General features: G+C 44.4%; 3 protein-coding genes across 8 annotated transcripts; 1 reads left to right on the top strand and 2 right to left on the bottom strand.

The window, feature by feature from the left end:
* Positions 1 to 392: 392 nt before the first annotated feature.
* ephx2 (epoxide hydrolase 2) lies at positions 393 to 6775 on the top strand. Its single transcript, XM_005811532.3, has 18 exons — positions 393 to 588; positions 1326 to 1404; positions 1471 to 1633; positions 1714 to 1904; positions 1979 to 2101; positions 3564 to 3635; positions 3705 to 3800; positions 3874 to 3952; positions 4026 to 4060; positions 4132 to 4158; positions 4224 to 4309; positions 4380 to 4491; positions 5172 to 5246; positions 5318 to 5360; positions 5452 to 5554; positions 5638 to 5707; positions 6382 to 6462; positions 6537 to 6775. The coding sequence occupies exons 1-18, from the start codon at positions 485 to 487 to the stop codon at positions 6666 to 6668; spliced, it is 1671 nt and encodes a 556-aa protein (XP_005811589.1). The 5' UTR covers positions 393 to 484; the 3' UTR covers positions 6669 to 6775.
* Positions 6776 to 6820: 45 nt separating this feature from the next.
* On the bottom strand, positions 6821 to 8583 carry LOC102235351 (phospholipid-metabolizing enzyme A-C1-like). The gene is made up of 5 exons (XM_005811533.3): positions 8438 to 8583; positions 8201 to 8330; positions 7757 to 7845; positions 7523 to 7687; positions 6821 to 7444 (listed from the first exon to the last, which is right to left on the bottom strand). The coding sequence occupies exons 1-5, from the start codon at positions 8444 to 8446 to the stop codon at positions 7379 to 7381; spliced, it is 459 nt and encodes a 152-aa protein (XP_005811590.1). The 5' UTR covers positions 8447 to 8583; the 3' UTR covers positions 6821 to 7378.
* A 110-nt stretch (positions 8584 to 8693) lies between these two features.
* LOC106700029 (zinc finger protein 513-like) lies at positions 8694 to 17559 on the bottom strand. Of its 6 annotated transcripts, none has more exons than XR_002752367.1 (8): positions 17321 to 17559; positions 16833 to 17069; positions 16168 to 16347; positions 15422 to 15808; positions 14114 to 14253; positions 10567 to 11048; positions 8863 to 9643; positions 8694 to 8786 (listed from the first exon to the last, which is right to left on the bottom strand). XR_002752367.1 is itself a non-coding variant. In XM_023329426.1 (8 exons), exons 2-7 carry the CDS (start codon positions 16870 to 16872, stop codon positions 9346 to 9348), a joined length of 1527 nt encoding a protein of 508 aa, XP_023185194.1. In that variant the 5' UTR covers positions 16873 to 17069; positions 17321 to 17559; the 3' UTR covers positions 8722 to 9243; positions 9322 to 9345. The 6 variants fall into 6 exon arrangements, 5 of the variants coding, with proteins under 5 accessions (XP_023185194.1, XP_023185197.1, XP_023185193.1 ...); XM_023329426.1 differs by having other exon boundaries at positions 8722 to 9243; positions 9322 to 9643; XM_023329429.1 differs by having other exon boundaries at positions 8722 to 9643; positions 10567 to 10609; positions 10646 to 11048; positions 17321 to 17558.
* Positions 17560 to 18070: the final 511 nt, after the last annotated feature.

Raw genomic sequence — 18070 nt, 5'->3', positions numbered from 1 at the left:
GTTCTGGACAGAACAAGCTGCCCTTCTGACTTCCTAGAAATAATAACCTACCACACATTTACCACAGGAACAACAATCATTAGAACAATTTAACAAATAAGAATCTGTTGCAGAGTTTTCAAAAGAAAATATATTCAAAATGTTCTAAATATGTTCAGTAAATAAACTGCATCATTTCCTGTTTCAGGGATCTAGGTTTCATTTTTTAGACGTTATTAGACACGTTTGTGTTTCTACCATGGAGATTTTGTTGTTACAAAAAGAAAAGTTACAATAACTCAAACAAAAAAAGGTTTGCAGTGTGAACAAGACTCATGTGAGCCAAGCATGACTGAGCATGACTGAGCGCGCCCAGTGGGCGGAGCAACGGCGTCAGTGAGTCCAGAGGGCAACACTAACTACCCCCACTGATAACTACCCCACTGCTGCAGCTGCACACAAACTGCAGGGTTTCCAGATCAGCAGCCTGCAGCTTCCAGGTCCGATGGCGGCGAAGAAAGCGGTTCTGTTCAACTTCTGGGGCGTTGTCGTTCCGTCAAGACCCGCCGGGGTTTTCCACAAACTGGAGGAGCTGCACAATCTGCCGCGGTGAGACTGCCATCAGCTGACAGCACTGAAAAACAGGAAGCAGAAAAATTCAGTCGGATCCAGTAGAAAATAAAAACATTTATTATTATTGTTATCTATGATTATTGGAGCTACAATGTGACAGCTCTGAAATTAATAACTGATTATTTCCAGAGTCATTTGTGTTGTTTATGCTGCAGGTTTTAGCATTGCACAGGTTGGTCAGACAGCGTTGCACATGGTCAGACCAGGATCAGTGCACATATTAATCAATCAATCAATCATTTATCTATATAAACAGTTTGTCCTCCACTGCAGATCAAAGTTCTTCACCAAACCAAACGTCTAAAAAGTAGAAAGCGAGTCGATCAAACCACAAGATGAATAAAAATCAAACAAAGTCTGGAGTTTTGATTAAAAGTTATTTGAAAGTTCAGTTAGAGATGAAGGTCTGGGGACTCCAGATAATCAATCAATAAATGATTGATCACCTGTAGCTGAGTGTCTGGACAGGAAATGATGCCTGACCTGAAAAACCTGCATCAGTAGAAAAACTGAGTCACTTGGATAAACAAGACAGATCCAGACTTTCAATCAATCAATCAATCCATCAATCAATCAATCATCCCTCTGGTTTTCTGGAGTCACAAAGTTTGGAACATTTTCCAAACGTTTGTTCTTGGTGACTTTGCAGCAGAACTAAATTCTCCTGTTTTGCTCCTTTGTTCCTCCTGGATGGTTTTTGGTTGTTTCCTCAGAGGGTTTCTGTCCAGTGTGGCGTCTCAAAGCGAAGGAGCTTTGATTCAGGCAGAAAGAGGCCAAGTGACTCTGAATCAGGTGGGTCTGCTTGTTAACACCCTGCTGTCACTTTTAACCAGGTCACTAACTAAACGGTGTTTCCAGATGATCCCGACGTTTAAAGCCGAATGCGCGAAACAAGCTGAGGTCAGAGGCGTGGAGCCGCCGTCTGATTGGTGCGTCGGCCGTCTGCTGGAGGAGGTCAGAACGGCCACGATGGACGTTCGGGATATTGTGCTGAAAACGTCTGCGAGTCTGCGTTACCACGGTAACAAAGTGAACACAGCTGCCAGACAACCAGCAGCTTTTCATGCAGTTTGTCAGTTTATTTTAAACTTTGATTTAAAGGAGTGCTGACCGCAGTCCTGGCCAATCACTGGCTAGACGACAGCGCCTCCGGAGACCGCCCGGCTCGGCTCCTCTGTCTCCTGGGTTCCAACTTTGACCTGGTCCTCCAGTCCTGCCGTTCAGGTCACAGAGTGCCAGAGGTCGCCATGTTCAACTCTGCTTTGGACCAGCTGGGGATCCCATCACAGCAGGTGGGCGGTGTCCCTTTAAGAGCCACGCAACAGCTGAGTCCTGACGCAGCAGCTGAACCCGTCCAACCCTTCAGGCTCTGTGGCTGGATGTGGACCAGGAGAGCGTGAAGGCAGCTGAGAAGGCAGGGATGGAGGCCGTCCTGGTGGAGAACCTGGAGGTTGCCCTGAGGAAACTGGCCCACTTCACTGGAGTTCAGGTTCAGTTAATCAGTTAAATAGTTAAACAGTTAAATAGTTAAACAGTTAATCAGTTAATCAGTTAAATAGTTAAACAGTTAATCAGTTAAAATAGTTAAACAGTTAATCAGTTTAAATAGTTAAATCGTTAACCAGTTAACCAATAGCAGCCAGAAGCTCCCTAGTCAACGATGTTTTTCTTTAATCCACAATAATACTGAAAGACTCTAATAATACTAATTAAAATGTTGGGTGAAATTTATGGAACATAATTTCACAATACCGTTCTATGTCATGATTGATCATGATGGATCATAATCAGGATTATGATCCATCATGATTGAAGCAGCAGGATGGTTGTTCACATCATGACTTGTTGAGCTTCTGCTGCAGCTTCAGGTCGTCGTCTCCTCATGTCCACTAGTGGCTGGAGATTCTGCTGAGCCGTTGCATCCCGCTCGTCTTAAAGGTCTTTCCTCAGGTCTTTCCAGAACCTTCTTGGCCTGAGCAACAGCTCTCACCGTGTGGAGTTCGGATTCTCTACATGGCGACTGGGTCAAAGGTTTTCCGAGGAATTCAGGTCTGGACACAGGGACGGCCACGCCGTTAGAGGTTCTGTTCTCTCAGCAGCCGTTTCCTGATGATGCAACATGGATATGAAACCAGTTGATCATTCAGGGCTCAATGACTGGATGCATGGAGTTGTTGAGGTATGATGGGTCCACAGGGCCATTCCAAAGTGGACTCAGGCCTGTATGAACTAGACATGGCTGTAAACGCCAACAGAGGCTCATCTGAGGCATAGCGCTCCAGCTAACTCTAACCTCGCTGGTGGCCATCATTTCTGCTCAACGTCAATCGACCTCCATCAGAACCGCACTGAGACCAACTGGACTCTGACCCAGTGTGAATGCTCCCTGACCCGCCAACACCAGGACAGACTGAGTTTGAAGCGGTCTGAGTGGAGAGTCTCTCCTCCCTTAAATGTGGCTGCAGGTGTTTTCATCACCTGGTTCCACAGGAAGGTCAGGCAGCAGTGGGGGGCGTGGCCTAAGGAAATCCACTCATGCGTCTTTCTTCCTGTCTCTGTGTTGCAACCTGCACATTGTTCTTGGGTTGGAAAGACAAGAGATGTGAATTTTTATCTCACCTGACCATCAAACGTTTTCCCAGAAGTCGTCTGGATGCTGGAGATGTAAGATGGACCCTCCAGGGAACAGTTCAAGTCTTGTTCTAGATACCGACACAGTGGTAACACGTCTGAACGATATGCATTGTTTAGAAATGAGTCAAGTGTAAGAAAATTCAAACTCACTGAATTTGTACAACTGTTCACATAAACCATTCAACTAAATTCACTGACATTTCTGGCTGCAATGAGACGATGGGAAACGTCCAACATTATCTGTGACAGTTTTCATATTACACTGACCTTTGACAGGAAGGACCCGAGTCTTTGTGACGTCAGCTGGTTTGTTGCAGGCGGTGGGAGCAGAGAGTCGTCCCATCACCTGCTGCCCTGACCAGGTGTCTCATGGATACGTCACCCTCAGAGTAACGACCGTCCTCTGCCAGCCAGCCATCCTGCCCAGAGAGACAGAATAATTAGTGCTGTGATTTCAGCCTGGTGTTCGGACCCACTACGTGGAGATGGGCTCTGGGCCGCCGGTTCTGCTGTGCCACGGCTTCCCAGAGAGCTGGTACTCCTGGCGGTACCAGGTGAGCCTGCCGGTGCGGCGGCGGCGGCGGTGGTGACGTGTCGCCGTTTTCACACCTGCTTCCTCTCTGGCAGATTCCGGCTCTGGCTGCCGCCGGGTTCAGGGTTCTGGCTCTGGACATGAAGGGATACGGCGAATCCACAGCACCCCCTGGTGGGCACACACACAAATACAACCCTGAAACTCAGTGTTTATAGTTTGATGATTGGGAAATGTTCCCTTGCAGACATAGAGGAATATTCCCAGGAGAAGCTTTGCCAGGTCTGAACTCAGCAACATGTTCAAATGTGACAGAATTCAATCTGGAGACTTTTACACATTTCTGTCTGCAGGATCTGATCTCCTTCATGGACAAAATGGTAAGAAATAAATGAGCCAAAGGAAAGTGTTCATCACAGGTGACTTGTCCTTCTGGTCCTCCAAGTCCATTCCACAGGTCACCCTGGTGGGTCACGACTGGGGCGGCGCCCTGGTTTGGACTATGGCCCGGTATTTTCCAGAGAGAATCAGGTAAAATGTCAGAGTTACTGACGTTTAGCCATATTTGGAAGTTCAAGTGAAATATGTCGTTTTTGTGAAGGGCCGTAGCGTCTCTGAACACTCCCCTGTTCCCACCGGACCCGTCCAAACCGGCTTCAGAGAAACTGAAGGCTCTGCCCGCTTTTGACTACCAGATTTACTTCCAAAAACCAGTAAGTCTCTGCTTCACTGGGAGAACCAGAACTGGATCTAGACCAGTTCTTCCCAACAACATTTCAGCTTTCAACGCACAAAACAATAAATATCTGCAATTGTGACTTTAACGAGTTGAGTTATAGTCTGGTGGAGGAAGACCCGTTTCTTATCCGATAAACGGCTGACGATTGAAAGAACTTTAGTGTCAGAACCAAAAGACTTTTTACCAATTCATTGATTTCCTACATCTGTGTTGAGCTGGAAGTGAATGAATTGGAGTGGCTGGATTTACTAGTATTGAAATAAATAGTTTAGGACCCAGATTGTGTAGTTTGATATGAACTACGCTGTCATTTTAATATAAATTAAACTGAATTAAACTAATGAAAACATGATGCTGAGCATCAACAGGCATTTAAATGTTTCCATCAGGACTATTTTAATCTGCTCTAAATGATTTCAACCTATTTTACGTTCAGCTGATATTGGCTTTGGGACATTTTTCCTCCCTGAACGACTTTGTTCTGTTTCCTTTGGCTGTGTGACAGTAAAGTAGATCCCAGTTGTTGTTCAGTTTGATGGTTTCTTCTCAGTTGAACAGAAGAAAGTTCTGGAAGGTTTTAGAAAACCGACTTTAGAAGAACTTGAAGCTCCACCTGCAGTCAGGACGAAAGCTTTCAGACGGTTTTTGTTCCAGGGCGTAGCCGAGGCCGAGCTGGAGAACGACTTGGAGAGAACGTTCAACATTTTCTTCTCCAGCGGCCGTGAAGCCGTGAGTAGAACCAGACCGGCAGAGTCGGGTCAGGACAGAACCATCAGCTCTGATCACACGTGTTTCCTCAGGCAGGTCGACCGACTCTCAGAACGTCGGGGGTCTGCGCTCGAGGTGAGGACGTCTGCCAGTTTAAGGGTCAGGTTAAAGGTCAACGATGGGTTCCTGTTGGGTCCGTGCTGATTGGTCGGGTCCGTTTCCCCAGGCGGGCTGTTTGTGGGTCTGCCACAGCAGATTCCTCGCAGCTCCATGCTAACGGAGGCCGACCTGCGCTACTACGTCGGTCGGTTCAGAGGGAGCGGCTTCAGGTGAGGCTCAGTCAAAGTCCAGAGATTTTAGGATGAACTGGATCCACTGAAGCCTGAAGTTTCTCCTCCATGTTGGGTAACAGGGGACCGCTGAACTGGTACCGGAACAACCAGGCCAACTGGAAGTGGATGTGTTCACAGCCCACTGGGAAGGTTGGTGACCGACTGGAGCAGCTGGAGTCTCTGCTGCTTCACACCGACGACCTCCAGGCTGACAGAAAGCTTGGACACACACACACACTGCAGCGCTTCTACGCTGAAGAGGAAGTAAAGAGTGTGATAAATGATCCCAAACAATTCACATGCAAAGCATTCATTTACATCCCATAGACTCAGTTTATCCTAAAACACAGCAGACACTTCCAGAGTCCTACAGAGTTCTGAAGATGTTCCGGTTCAGAGGTCCAGAGGGGAAACTTGAGCATTTTTCATCTCCTGACATTAAATCAATAACTTTTTTTGATCCAAACCTTCCTGAGCTTCAAAATAAAGTCAGTTTATAGTCCGAGTCATTAAGTTTACAATAACTTATGTTCATTTGGTCATTTATTGACCTTAAAACCATCAGATTCGACGTCCTGATGGAACCTGAACGAAACATGAAGATTTTCAGCTTTTTTACCTTTTCCAATGAATCACACTTCAGTTTCTCCACCAGAAGTTTTCCTGCTTCCTCTCACCTGGAGTCTCATCAGGTGGATGAGCTGCAGGTGTGCTGGAGCCGGGAACCATCTAAAACCGGGACCGGACCGGAACCGGAACCGGACTCCTCCCGGTCTGAGGGGTTTTGGTTCCTGCTGTTCCTGACGCCGCCATGTTGTTTCCAGGTCGCCGTGCCGGCGCTGATGGTGACGGCGGGGAAAGATCCCGTCCTGCTGCCGGCGATGTCTGACGGCATGGAGGATCTGGTAAGCGGCGCGTCCGGAAAGCGGCGGCGAGGAGCCGGCGGGTCAGGAGGTCACAGGTCCGTGTTTCCCTGCAGGTCCCCAACCTGAGCAGAGGACACATCGAGGACAGCGGACACTGGACCCAGATGGACAAACCGGCCGAGACCAACAACATCCTGATATCGTGGCTGAGAGAGACGCACGGGCCGCCGGCGCCCAAACTGTGACGCAGGAACAGGAGGAAAGTTACGTGTCAGGTTTTCCTCATGAAAACCAGAGAAATGTTGGGAAGGAAGGAAACAAGTTGAAAGAAAAACAGGAAGGAGAAAAAGAAGCAAAGAGAATAAAACTAAAGAGTTCAAAATAAAACACCAAAGTCTTTATGATTCAATTTGACTTTTAATCAAATATTATTTTACATCTGCTCAGAATGTAAACAGGAAGCTTTATGCTGATCAACACTTATTAATATTCTGTCATTAATTATTCATGGTGTTTAGATTTCAGCTTCAACATGGAGAATTTGAGATTTTAATGTGTCAGTTTAAAGAAACATTATCAAGACCTTACAAATCATTTTAAAAAGAAGAAAATGCATGTTTACAGATAGAAAAATGTTTTAAAAATGTAAAACAAAACCTTTAAAGAAAATCTGGATATGCTACAGTCCAGAAAAATTCAAAGAAACTTTTGAAAAATCCTGGAAATTAAAAAATCTGACATCATGATTTTAATCTGGAAGACAAAAATTACTTTCTCTGCAACAATGTGATTAATATTCAATTTTTTAAAATTCAGTCGGAGAACGGACCACGAGTGGACAGAAGAGGAGAGGAGCAGTATTTGTAAAGCGTGTGAAAGTTTAGTGGAAGGACGAGGTTGGAAGTGAGGGTTCAGGCAGACATGAGGAGACGGCTCCCTCTAGTGGCAGAACGGCTCACAGCTTCTTCTCCTCAAACAGCTTCTTCCAGGACGGCATGATGTGTTTGTAGACAACTTCAATCTACCAGAGACACAGAGACGTTATGCCCCGCCCACCGAGGCCCCGCCCAGTTATTTAAGCCCCACCCCTTCCGCTTACCTGCTGGGACTTTTTGACTCCGTATCTGAATAGTGTGGCCTGGTGCTCGCTGTTGTGGAACAGGATATCAAAGGTCACGTCTCGGCCCAGCATGTCCTCGATGGCGGGCTTCACCACCGAGTGGAAGTCTCTGGGGGAGTGCGACTCGTCCAGCATGTTGCTGACCTGCAGGCCCAAACGGGGTCAGTCTGGGGCCGCGGACGGCCCGGCGCCGCGGCCCCAGCTCTGCTTTACCTTGTATTGACTCCCCAGCAGCTCCAGAGGATCCAGCTTGACCTCTGACCTCAGGGCGCGGCCGAACAGCGGGATCTTTGTGTCGGCGTCTGGCGAATGTTGGCAAATGAAAGCAGAGTAAATCAGAAACAGAGAAATCCAACATGGATTCATTCAGACCGGAACCTGTTTTAGGCTTTGACTAGGCCGTTCTAACCCATAGAGGGTCACTGTCTCTGCTGCCCAATAAAATCTTCCTCAAACTGATTTTAGTGAGAAGAGGACGGCAGAAATCATCTAATAAACTTCTGGTTTCTGCAGCTTCAGGAGGAAAACCTCGTCTTCCTCTGATCCTGAAACGTTGATGGAAACATTTTCAGCTTCCTTCAATCAGCAGGAAACAAACAGGAAATGTTTCAGATTCAAACATTTTCTACAGAAATCATGGATCTGAAAGCAGCTGACCTCTGCAGGTCAGGTGAGCCACATAGGGAACGCCGTCCCGTTCCCCAAAGTAGATCCCAAAATGAGAGAAGTATTTGTTCCTGGGATATTCCACGATGTCTCCGGGGAAAAGCTTCGGCCGCGAGTTAATCTGGAGAAATCGAGGAAGCCAAAAGTTCTACAGCGGCTCTGCTGGTACCAAAGAACCTGGAAACGGGCGGCATCACAGTAAAGCAGCAGAGGTCAGAGGTCACTCACCTTGCCCATGACTGCGCTGCTCTGCGGCTCGTCCTGCTGTGATTCTGCAGCTCGGAGTCAAACAGAACCTTCCTGCTGCTTTGCATGCGGCGCAGCCATGTGGTGATGATGTCACGGCCCACTGAGCACGCTCACTTCACAGCTGCAGCCGAGCCGAGCCGAGCCGGGCCGGTCGGTCGGTCGGCCCGGCTCGGCTCGGCCTCAGCAGAACCTCGGGGAAGGACCTCCGGCCTCCTGCCGGTCCCGGGTCAGCCAGGCCCGGAGTCATCTCTGCTCCAGGAGGAACCAACATGGCCGCCTCCCAGGACGGGCGGGTTTGGGCGGGTTTGGGCGGGCCGCCAGGTGTTTCCTCAGCAGAAACAGGAAGTTGAGGTTATTTTCTTAGAGAAACAGAAACAACAAACCACTGAAGCTGGAAAACTCACTTTATCGTTTTAGTTTGTTTTGCATTCAATTCTTCTTCTTGTCACTGAAACACAACATGGAGGCCTGTCTCCATGGAAACCAGCCTCAACACACAAAGGTTAATCACTAGGAAATCAAAAGTCAATCAAAAAGGATTTTAAAATAATTTGGTTTTAATGACTTTCAAATTGATCCAAATCAAAAAAGTCGCAGATCTAAAAAGTGTTAATAAAAAATCATTTCTTCCTCCAGGTGTCATGATGGGTTTCAGACCCACATGCAGAACACAATTCAGGAGAAGTATATACGGTAACAATTGGTTTATTGTAACACGGCAAGCGAAGGTAGTGGGAGCTCTGGTCTGGTCCAGGAGGAAACGGGTTCACGGAGCGATCGGCTCTCTAAAGAGGCAGAGCAGAATGGTGAGTTCAGGGTTGTCGGAAACGGGAAAGTCACAGAACAAAGTAAACGGAGCTTACTTGTGGTTCGAGGTCTAGGAGAGTTTACTGGAAGGTTCGGAGTCTTAGTCTCTTAAGTGGTCCAGGTGGTCCGGTGCTTGACGGCTGGTGTCCAGGAGGAAAACAGAGGATTGGGTCGGAGGGCGGACAGGTAGGCTCGGACTCGGCGCGGACAAAGGAGCGGTGCAACTGCCAGTCGTGGAATCCGGGGGGGAACTTGTAGTCAGACGGAGGAGGTGAGTCTGGGAACTCGGGCAACCAGTGGGTAGGACCCCCGGCGTCACGAGGGGAATCTCGATCAGAGAAACAGACAGGATCTGTAAGGGCTTCTCTGGGGAAAAACCTGAAGGCAAAAACAACAGGAAAAGTCACTGGGGGATTCAGATCAACGAGGATTCAGATCAACGAGGATTCAGATCAACGAGGAAGGATCAGAGGCTAGCTCTAGGAGGCTCAGCGGTACCGTTACTGGCCAACACTCGGGCGCTGAAGGACTGGCAGAAGCCTCCTTTAGTACACGCCGCTGATGAGTTGATCAGGTTCAGGTGTGCTTGATGACGGTCTACACACACACTCCAGTCAGGTGAGTATGGCGCCATCTGTCGTAAAAGGTGAGTGTATGCACAGAAAAACCCAGAAAGAAGAACCAAAGGACCCCGAACCACAACACCAGGAGTTTCTCCTCAAACCTCATTAACTTGCTTCTTCAATAAATAAATCATAAACTTAACCGTTTGAATGAATGTTTATGTGAACAGATCAAAATGATCAAAATGGTTTTTAACTTTTATTCCAGAATTTAGACAGAACCAAGCAGCTGCTAACATTTTCAAGCTCAAACTGAATAAAACTGAAATTTGTAAAGTTGATTTATTAATGAGCTGAAAGTGGCTCCAAACATTTTTCACTGTCGACGATTAAAGTTTCACTATTTGGCAGGAAATGACCTCAGCAGACAGGAAGTCAGGCGGCGCAGTAAGAAAATACATCAGCGAATTAAAGCAGAAAATTAGAAATCATCTTCAGAAAATCAACATTTAGAGGAAGTTCAGTGTAGAAACATGAATGCTGTTTTCAAGCAGTCAGTGCAGCAGCACACCTGAGTTTCCCTCTGACCTGAGTCCATTTAAATCAGTGCAGTACAGAGTGCAGCTTTTAAAATCAGGGTAAGACAGCGTTTGTATTGTTGGGAGGCAGGAAGTTGGGGAGCGGCTTCCTGTCTGGTCCAGGCACTGCGGTGTTTGCGGAGAAGCGGCTCTGACTTACAGCAGCTGGCCGTCTGAGGTGACATGGTGACCCGCGGGGGCGTCCGGGGACCCGGGCCCCCGGACGCCCCCGGCGGCGTGCTTCCTCTGGTGGCGCTTGTAGTTGTCCCAGTGGGCGGTGGCGTAGCCGCAGCGGGCGCAGGCGTGCGGCTTGCGGCCCGTGTGGCGCAGCATGTGGCGCTTCAGGTTCATGCTCTGGTTGCAGCGATGGCCGCAGACGGCGCAGCGGAACGGCTTGGCGCCCGAGTGGATGCGCTGGTGGCGCCGCAGGTTGGCCAGGTTGCCGCAGGCGTAGCTGCAGGACGCGCAGCGGAACGGCTTCTCGCCCGTGTGAACCCGCAGGTGGCGCCGCAGGTTGTCCAGGTGGGAGGAGGCGTAGGCGCAGTGCGGGCAGCCGTGGGGTTTCTCCGGGGCGGGGCGACGGGGCGGCAAGGGGCGCCGGGGGGCCGCCCTGGGCCGCCGCCGGGCCCCAGCAGGGAGAACCTGGAACCAGAAGCACCAGGTCAAAGGTCAATCTGGTACAACAGAATACTGGAAGACACAAAAATAATGAGAGAGAAAAATATCAGCCGGCCAGGAGAACAAGAGACACCGGAGTCTGATCAGATATTCTGATGTCATCAACTAAATTATAATGTAATAAACTAAACAGTTATAAACTAAATGATGTTATAAACTAAACTGTTATAAACTAAATGATGTTATAAACTAAACTATTATAAACTAAATGATGTTATAAACTAAACTGTTATAAACTAAATGATGTTATAAACTAAACTGTTATAAACTAAATGATGTTATAAACTAAATGACGTTATAAACTAAACTGTTATAAACTAAATGACGTTATAAACTAAACTGTTATAAACTAAATGACGTTATAAACTAAATGATGTTATAAACTAAATGATGTTATAAACTAAATGACGTTATAAACTAAACTGTTATAAACTAAATGATGTTATAAACTAAACTGTTATAAACTAAATGATGTTATAAACTAAACTGTTATAAACTAAATGATGTTATAAACTAAACTGTTATAAACTAAATGATGTTATAAACTAAACTGTTATAAACTAAATGATGTTATAAACTAAACTGTTATAAACTAAATGATGTTATAAACTAAACTGTTATAAACTAAATGATGTTATAAACTAAATGACGTTATAAACTAAACTGTTATAAACTAAATGACGTTATAAACTAAACTGTTATAAACTAAATGATGTTATAAACTAAACTGTTATAAACTAAATGATGTTATAAACTAAACTGTTATAAACTAAATGATGTTATAAACTAAACTGTTATAAACTAAATGATGTTATAAACTAAATGACGTTATAAACTAAACTGTTATAAACTAAATGACGTTATAAACTAAACTGTTATAAACTAAATGACGTTATAAACTAAATGATGTTATAAACTAAATGACGTTATAAACTAAACTGTTATAAACTAAATGACGTTATAAACTAAACTGTTATAAACTAAATGATGTTATAAACTAAACTGTTATAAACTAAATGATGTTATAAACTAAACTGTTATAAACTAAATGATGTTATAAACTAAACTGTTATAAACTAAATGATGTTATAAACTAAATAACATTATAAACTAAATGATGTTATAAACTAAATGATGTTATAAACTAAATAACATTATAAACTAAATGATGTTATAAACTAAACTGTTATAAACTAAATAACGTTATAAACTAAATGATGTTATAAACTAAACTGTTATAAACTAAATGATGTTATAAACTAAATGATGTTATAAACTAAACTGTTATAAACTAAATGATGTTATAAACTAAACTGTTATAAACTAAATGATGTTATAAACTAAATGATGTTATAAACTAAATAACATTATAAACTAAATGATGTTATAAACTAAATGATGTTATAAACTAAATAACATTATAAACTAAATGATGTTATAAACTAAATGATGTTATAAACTAAACTGTTATAAACTAAATGATGTTATAAACTAAACTGTTATAAACTAAATGATGTTATAAACTAAATGATGTTATAAACTAAACTGTTATAAACTAAATGATGTTATAAACTAAATGATGTTATAAACTAAATAACATTATAAACTAAATGACGTTATAAACTAAACTGTTATAAACTAAATGATGTTATAAACTAAATAACATTATAAACTAAATGATGTTATAAACTAAACTGTTATAAACTAAATAACGTTATAAACTAAATGATGTTATAAACTAAACTGTTATAAACTAAATGATGTTATAAACTAAATAACATTATAAACTAAATGATGTTATAAACTAAATGATGTTATAAACTAAATAACATTATAAACTAAATGATGTTATAAACTAAACTGTTATAAACTAAATAACGTTATAAACTAAATGATGTTATAAACTAAACTGTTATAAACTAAATGACGTTATAAACTAAATGATGTTATAAACTAAACTGTTATAAACTAAATGACGTTATAAACTAAACTGTTATAAACTAAATGATGTTATAAACTAAACTGTTATAAACTAAATGATGTTATAAACTAAATGATGTTATAAACTAAATAACATTATAAACTAAATGATGTTATAAACTAAATGATGTTATAAACTAAATAACATTATAAACTAAATGATGTTATAAACTTAACTGTTATAAACTAAATAACGTTATAAACTAAATGATGTTATAAACTAAATGATGTTATAAACTAAATAACGTTATAAACTAAATGATGTTATAAACTAAACTGTTATAAACTAAATAACGTTATAAACTAAATGATGTTATAAACTAAACTGTTATAAACTAAATGATGTTATAAACTAAATGATGTTATAAACTAAACTGTTATAAACTAAATGATGTTATAAACTAAATGATGTTATAAACTAAATAACGTTATAAACTAAATGATGTTATAAACTAAACTGTTATAAACTAAATGATGTTATAAACTAAATGATGTTATAAACTAAATAACGTTATAAACTAAATGATGTTATAAACTAAACTGTTATAAACTAAATAACGTTATAAACTAAATGATGTTATAAACTAAACTGTTATAAACTAAATAACGTTATAAACTAAATGACGTTATAAACTAAACTGTTATAAACTAAATGATGTTATAAACTAAACTGTTATAAACTAAATGATGTTATAAACTAAATGATGTTATAAACTAAATGATAATGTTATGACAGACATTAGATATAGAAATTCATCTGATAATCAGCGATGGAAATCGTCTGAAAGGTTTTAATTTCTGGTCTCTGAAAAGTTTTCTCCAGAACGAAGAGAATCGAAGTGGAAGTGACGGACACGTTTCGCTCCCGACGTTTCCAGTTTTGAAACTAGAACTGAATTAGAACTTATTGCAGGTTCTTAATTTACTGTCCTGCAGCCAAAAAACCACAGAAGAAGAAACTCAGAAAACGTTACATGATGCAAAGCGTTCAGCTGCTTGCTGTTGCCATGGAAACCCCCCAGTGAGAAGGGTTAGTAGCAGGAACTCACCTGTCCAGGTTGGGCCTCTGGCCCCCCCTCCAGGGTCAGGGTGCACAGCGGGACGGGGGCGGAGCCAGAGACAGAGCTAGCACCAGCGCCCCCTGCTGGCTGCAGGTAGGAGCGGTCCTCCGACGCCCCCAGTGGCAGCTCTGATGACGGCAGAGAGGAAAACCGTCTGAGGGTTTCTACTAGACTAGCTGGGGGCCAAAGCCTCAGATCTTTCAGGGGCCCACATACAGAGCCACATCACATCTATCACAGTTTGTCACAGGAATTCATGCTAAAATAGAAAATAAACAGATCTCTGCAGTTTGTCATGCTAATGCATCATTGAGAGTTTATTACAAATTGTCAGTAAAATGGTGAGAAGCTAAAGTGATGCTAGCTGGTATTTTTACTGCTCAGCCAACTTCCTGATCGATACGAGGAGTGATCAATATGAGATTCAAATCAGAGAGATAAAGGCCATTAGAAATAACATTTATTAATGGAGGGTTAGGGCTAGCTTAAATTAGCTCCATAAAAACCAGGGAAAACAAAGAAACGCTGGAGGAGCTGAAGGGAGACGAGACCTTTCCATCTTTTCATCTTCACTGAATCAGATAGGAAGATTTTATCAACGCATTCTGGAGCAACCGGCCCTTTAAGAGCATCTGTGATACAGATACAGCTCAGTGTGAACAGCCTGACCCCGCTGACAAGGGGGGTCCCTGCTGACCCCTACTGACCCCCACTGACTCCCACTGAGTCCTACTGACCCCCACTGACTCCCACTGAGTCCTACTGACCCCCACTGACCCCCACTGACTCCTACTGACCCCACTGACTCCCACTGAGTCCCACTGACTCCTACTGACCCCTACTGACCCCACTGACTCCTCCTGACTCCTACTGACCCCCACTGACTCCTACTGACCCCCGCTGACTCCTACTGAGTCCTACTGACCCCCACTGACTCCTACTGACCCCCACTGACTCCTCCTGACTCCTACTGACCCCCACTGACTCCTACTGACCCCCGCTGACTCCTACTGAGTCCTACTGACCCCCACTGACTCCTACTGACCCCCACTGACCCCTACTGACCCCCACTGACTCCTACTGACCCCCGCTGACTCCTACTGACCCCCATCAGCTGATGCAGCTGTGAGGCGTTTCCCTCCATCAGTTCAGCTTCATTGCTGGCTCCGCCCACAAACTCTCTCACTTCCTCTTCCTCTGATCGCCCAGCATGAAGCAGCTCTGATCCTGAGCGCCTGGCAGCAGGTCACCCTATTGCATGATGGGAGATGTAGGCCTGGAAGTCTTAGGCTGTACCTTCTCCGCCCTTCGTCCTCCTCTTGGGTTTCCTCTGCTCCGCCTGCGCATGCATGCGCTGGTGCCTCCGCAGGTTGCCCAAGGAGCTGCAGGCGTAGCTGCACTGGGCGCAGCCGTAGGGTTTCTCCCCTGTGTGGGTGCGCAGGTGGCGCTGCAGGTTGACGAGCTGCGCCGAGGCGTAAGGGCAGACGGGGCAGCGGTGCGGCTTGCGGCCGTCGTGGACGGTCATGTGACGCTTCAAGTGGTTGGAGTAACGCGAGGTGAAGGCGCACAGCGAGCAGGAGAACAGCCTGCATGGGGCGCCGCTCCCCCTGACGGCTCGGGGGGCGGAGCTCCGCTGCTCACAGGTGAGACAGTAAAGCTCCGCCCCCAGAGCCAGACCCACACCTGGAGGAAGACGGCAGAGCGAGTCAGACGAAAAATAAACTTTGTCAAAATTTAAACTTAACTCGAGTAAAATAAAGAAAAACAAAATTAAACTAGATTGTAGTCAAACATTAAAACTACTAAAACACAAGATAAAAAAAATTAAATTTAATCATTTAAAATAAATTCATAAATGAAAATAAAGAACTATGCATAAATTAAAGAAATATACAATATAAAATATTTAAAAAGTATAACCAAAAAAGTCAAATAAGAGCAAAATATATAAAAAAGAACAAAATATGAAATAAACAAACAATTAAACGTGAAAATAAATAAAAATGAAGAGAAAGTCCAAACCAATAAAGTGATTCTGTTACCCAGGCTCAGTCCGCAGGCCTTGCAGCACAGCAGGGTCGGCACGGCGGAGGCTGCTGGTGCTGCGGGCTCCAGAGAGGAGCTCCTGTCGCCATGGAAACCTCCCACCGTCCAACCAGCCCCTCCGTCTCCGCTCAACAGGAAGTCGCTCTCCAGAACAGAGCCGCTCGGGTCGGACCCGACTGCAGACAGGACCCAGAGGTCAGAGGTCAGATTGAGTTCTGGAGTTAGAGAGACCTGTGCTGCTGCTGCTGCTCGGATCAGCTGAGGGGAACCGGGTCCAGCGGAACCACAGTAAACGGGTCTGGATGTTTACTGGTCGATACACTGGAACGCTGATATTCAGAGCTGCCACTGGTCTAACTGGTGTGACTGGTGAGCAGGAAGGATGGGGGGGCAGACGGAGGACAGGAAGTGGAGGCAGGAAGCAGAGAGGAGGATGAGATAAGGCGTCCTGAGGAAGAGCAGTAGTCTTCCTCAGTGGCAGATATGGAGGTGGGGGTTCGAGCCTCCAGCCCAGTCAGACCAGTTCAACCAGTCAGACCAGCCCTTATCCCAGCTGAAGCCTCCGGTCTGGAGCAACAGCGGTCCGGTCCGGTCCGGTCCGGGCAGACACTTCCTCATTGCGCGGATGGATTTCCGCGAGCGGAGCCGCAGGTAGACTCACCTTTGAGCGGCTGCGGGTGGGACTGCTTCCTCCGCGGCATGCTGGAGCCTCTCCGCCCGGGTCCCGCTCCGGTCCGTCCGCCTGCCAGCCGGGCAGCCAGCTAACTGCATGTCATCATCACCCTCCTCATCATCAGCTCCTTCCTCTTCCTCTTCCTCCAACGGACAGCGGCGGCGGAGTCATGGCCGACTACCGCCTGGAGCGGAGCCGCAGAAAAGCGCCTAACTTAGAGCAAAACTGGAATAAAAGCAGCTCAGAATGAACTACACTGACGACCAGCAGCAGTTTCACTAATGACTACAAAAAAACACTTTAACAACTTTAACTTTCTCTCACTCTGGCTGTCTCTCCCACTGATTCCCAGCAAGTAGACGGAGCCATTCGGCATTGGAAACAGTTAATTTCTCCTTTAAGAACACGCTTCCATTTAAAATTGACGCCGAAACTAGAACTTTACCCTCAAGGTTCCGGTTCGCTAACAAACTGACCTGAGGTTCGGTCCAGGAGCAGCGAGGAGCTGGAAAATCACCACGAAACTTTAAATCCGCTGTTCGCTGCTGTCAAACAAACTCTGCTGACACCGGCGTCTGCGACCCACGTGACCTCACTCAGCAGCAGGGCATTGTGGGAAATGTAGTTCCCAAAGAGCCTGCTATTGAATTCGTTCCCCAGTTTAGCATCCAATATGGCCGCCGTGCTAAAATCCCTATTTCACAGAAACATTTGACAGATTTAAACACCAACAGAAAGTTTCTCGTATAAAACTAGTTAGAATGAGAAACTTTCTCTCTAAACAAGAACGTTTTTCAAATGATAAAATGTAAAACAAATTTTTTAACTTCTTGTTATAACATGACTTTACTTACTAGCTTTGGCGGCTACATGCTGCGTTTAATCTGTTCTGAAAGTGAAAGCTCTGTTAATAACAGTTATGATCATCTATTTCTTTCTGTTTAAACGCTAAGAACATGCTAATGAGTAGAGACTTTACAGATGGAAAAGCTTCAGTTCAACAACCCAAGCAGTGAGAAACGGTTATCGCCTGCAGCCATATTGGATGCTGAACCCTTCTGTGAGCTCCAGAAGCTTTTCTATTCACAATAATATAATTACACACTTTGCTTTCTCATAAATATTACAATGATAGTTTTCTAAACATACTTATCCAGGTTAATTTATACATTTCAGCAACTATTCAAAACTGTTTAACAGATTAAACTCACAAAATAAAATAAAGA

Source organism: Xiphophorus maculatus, chromosome 24 (assembly GCF_002775205.1).
Source record: "Xiphophorus maculatus strain JP 163 A chromosome 24, X_maculatus-5.0-male, whole genome shotgun sequence".
In the NCBI taxonomy this organism is placed as follows: Eukaryota; Metazoa; Chordata; class Actinopteri; order Cyprinodontiformes; family Poeciliidae; genus Xiphophorus; species Xiphophorus maculatus.
This window is presented reverse-complemented; position numbering and strand designations above follow the sequence as displayed.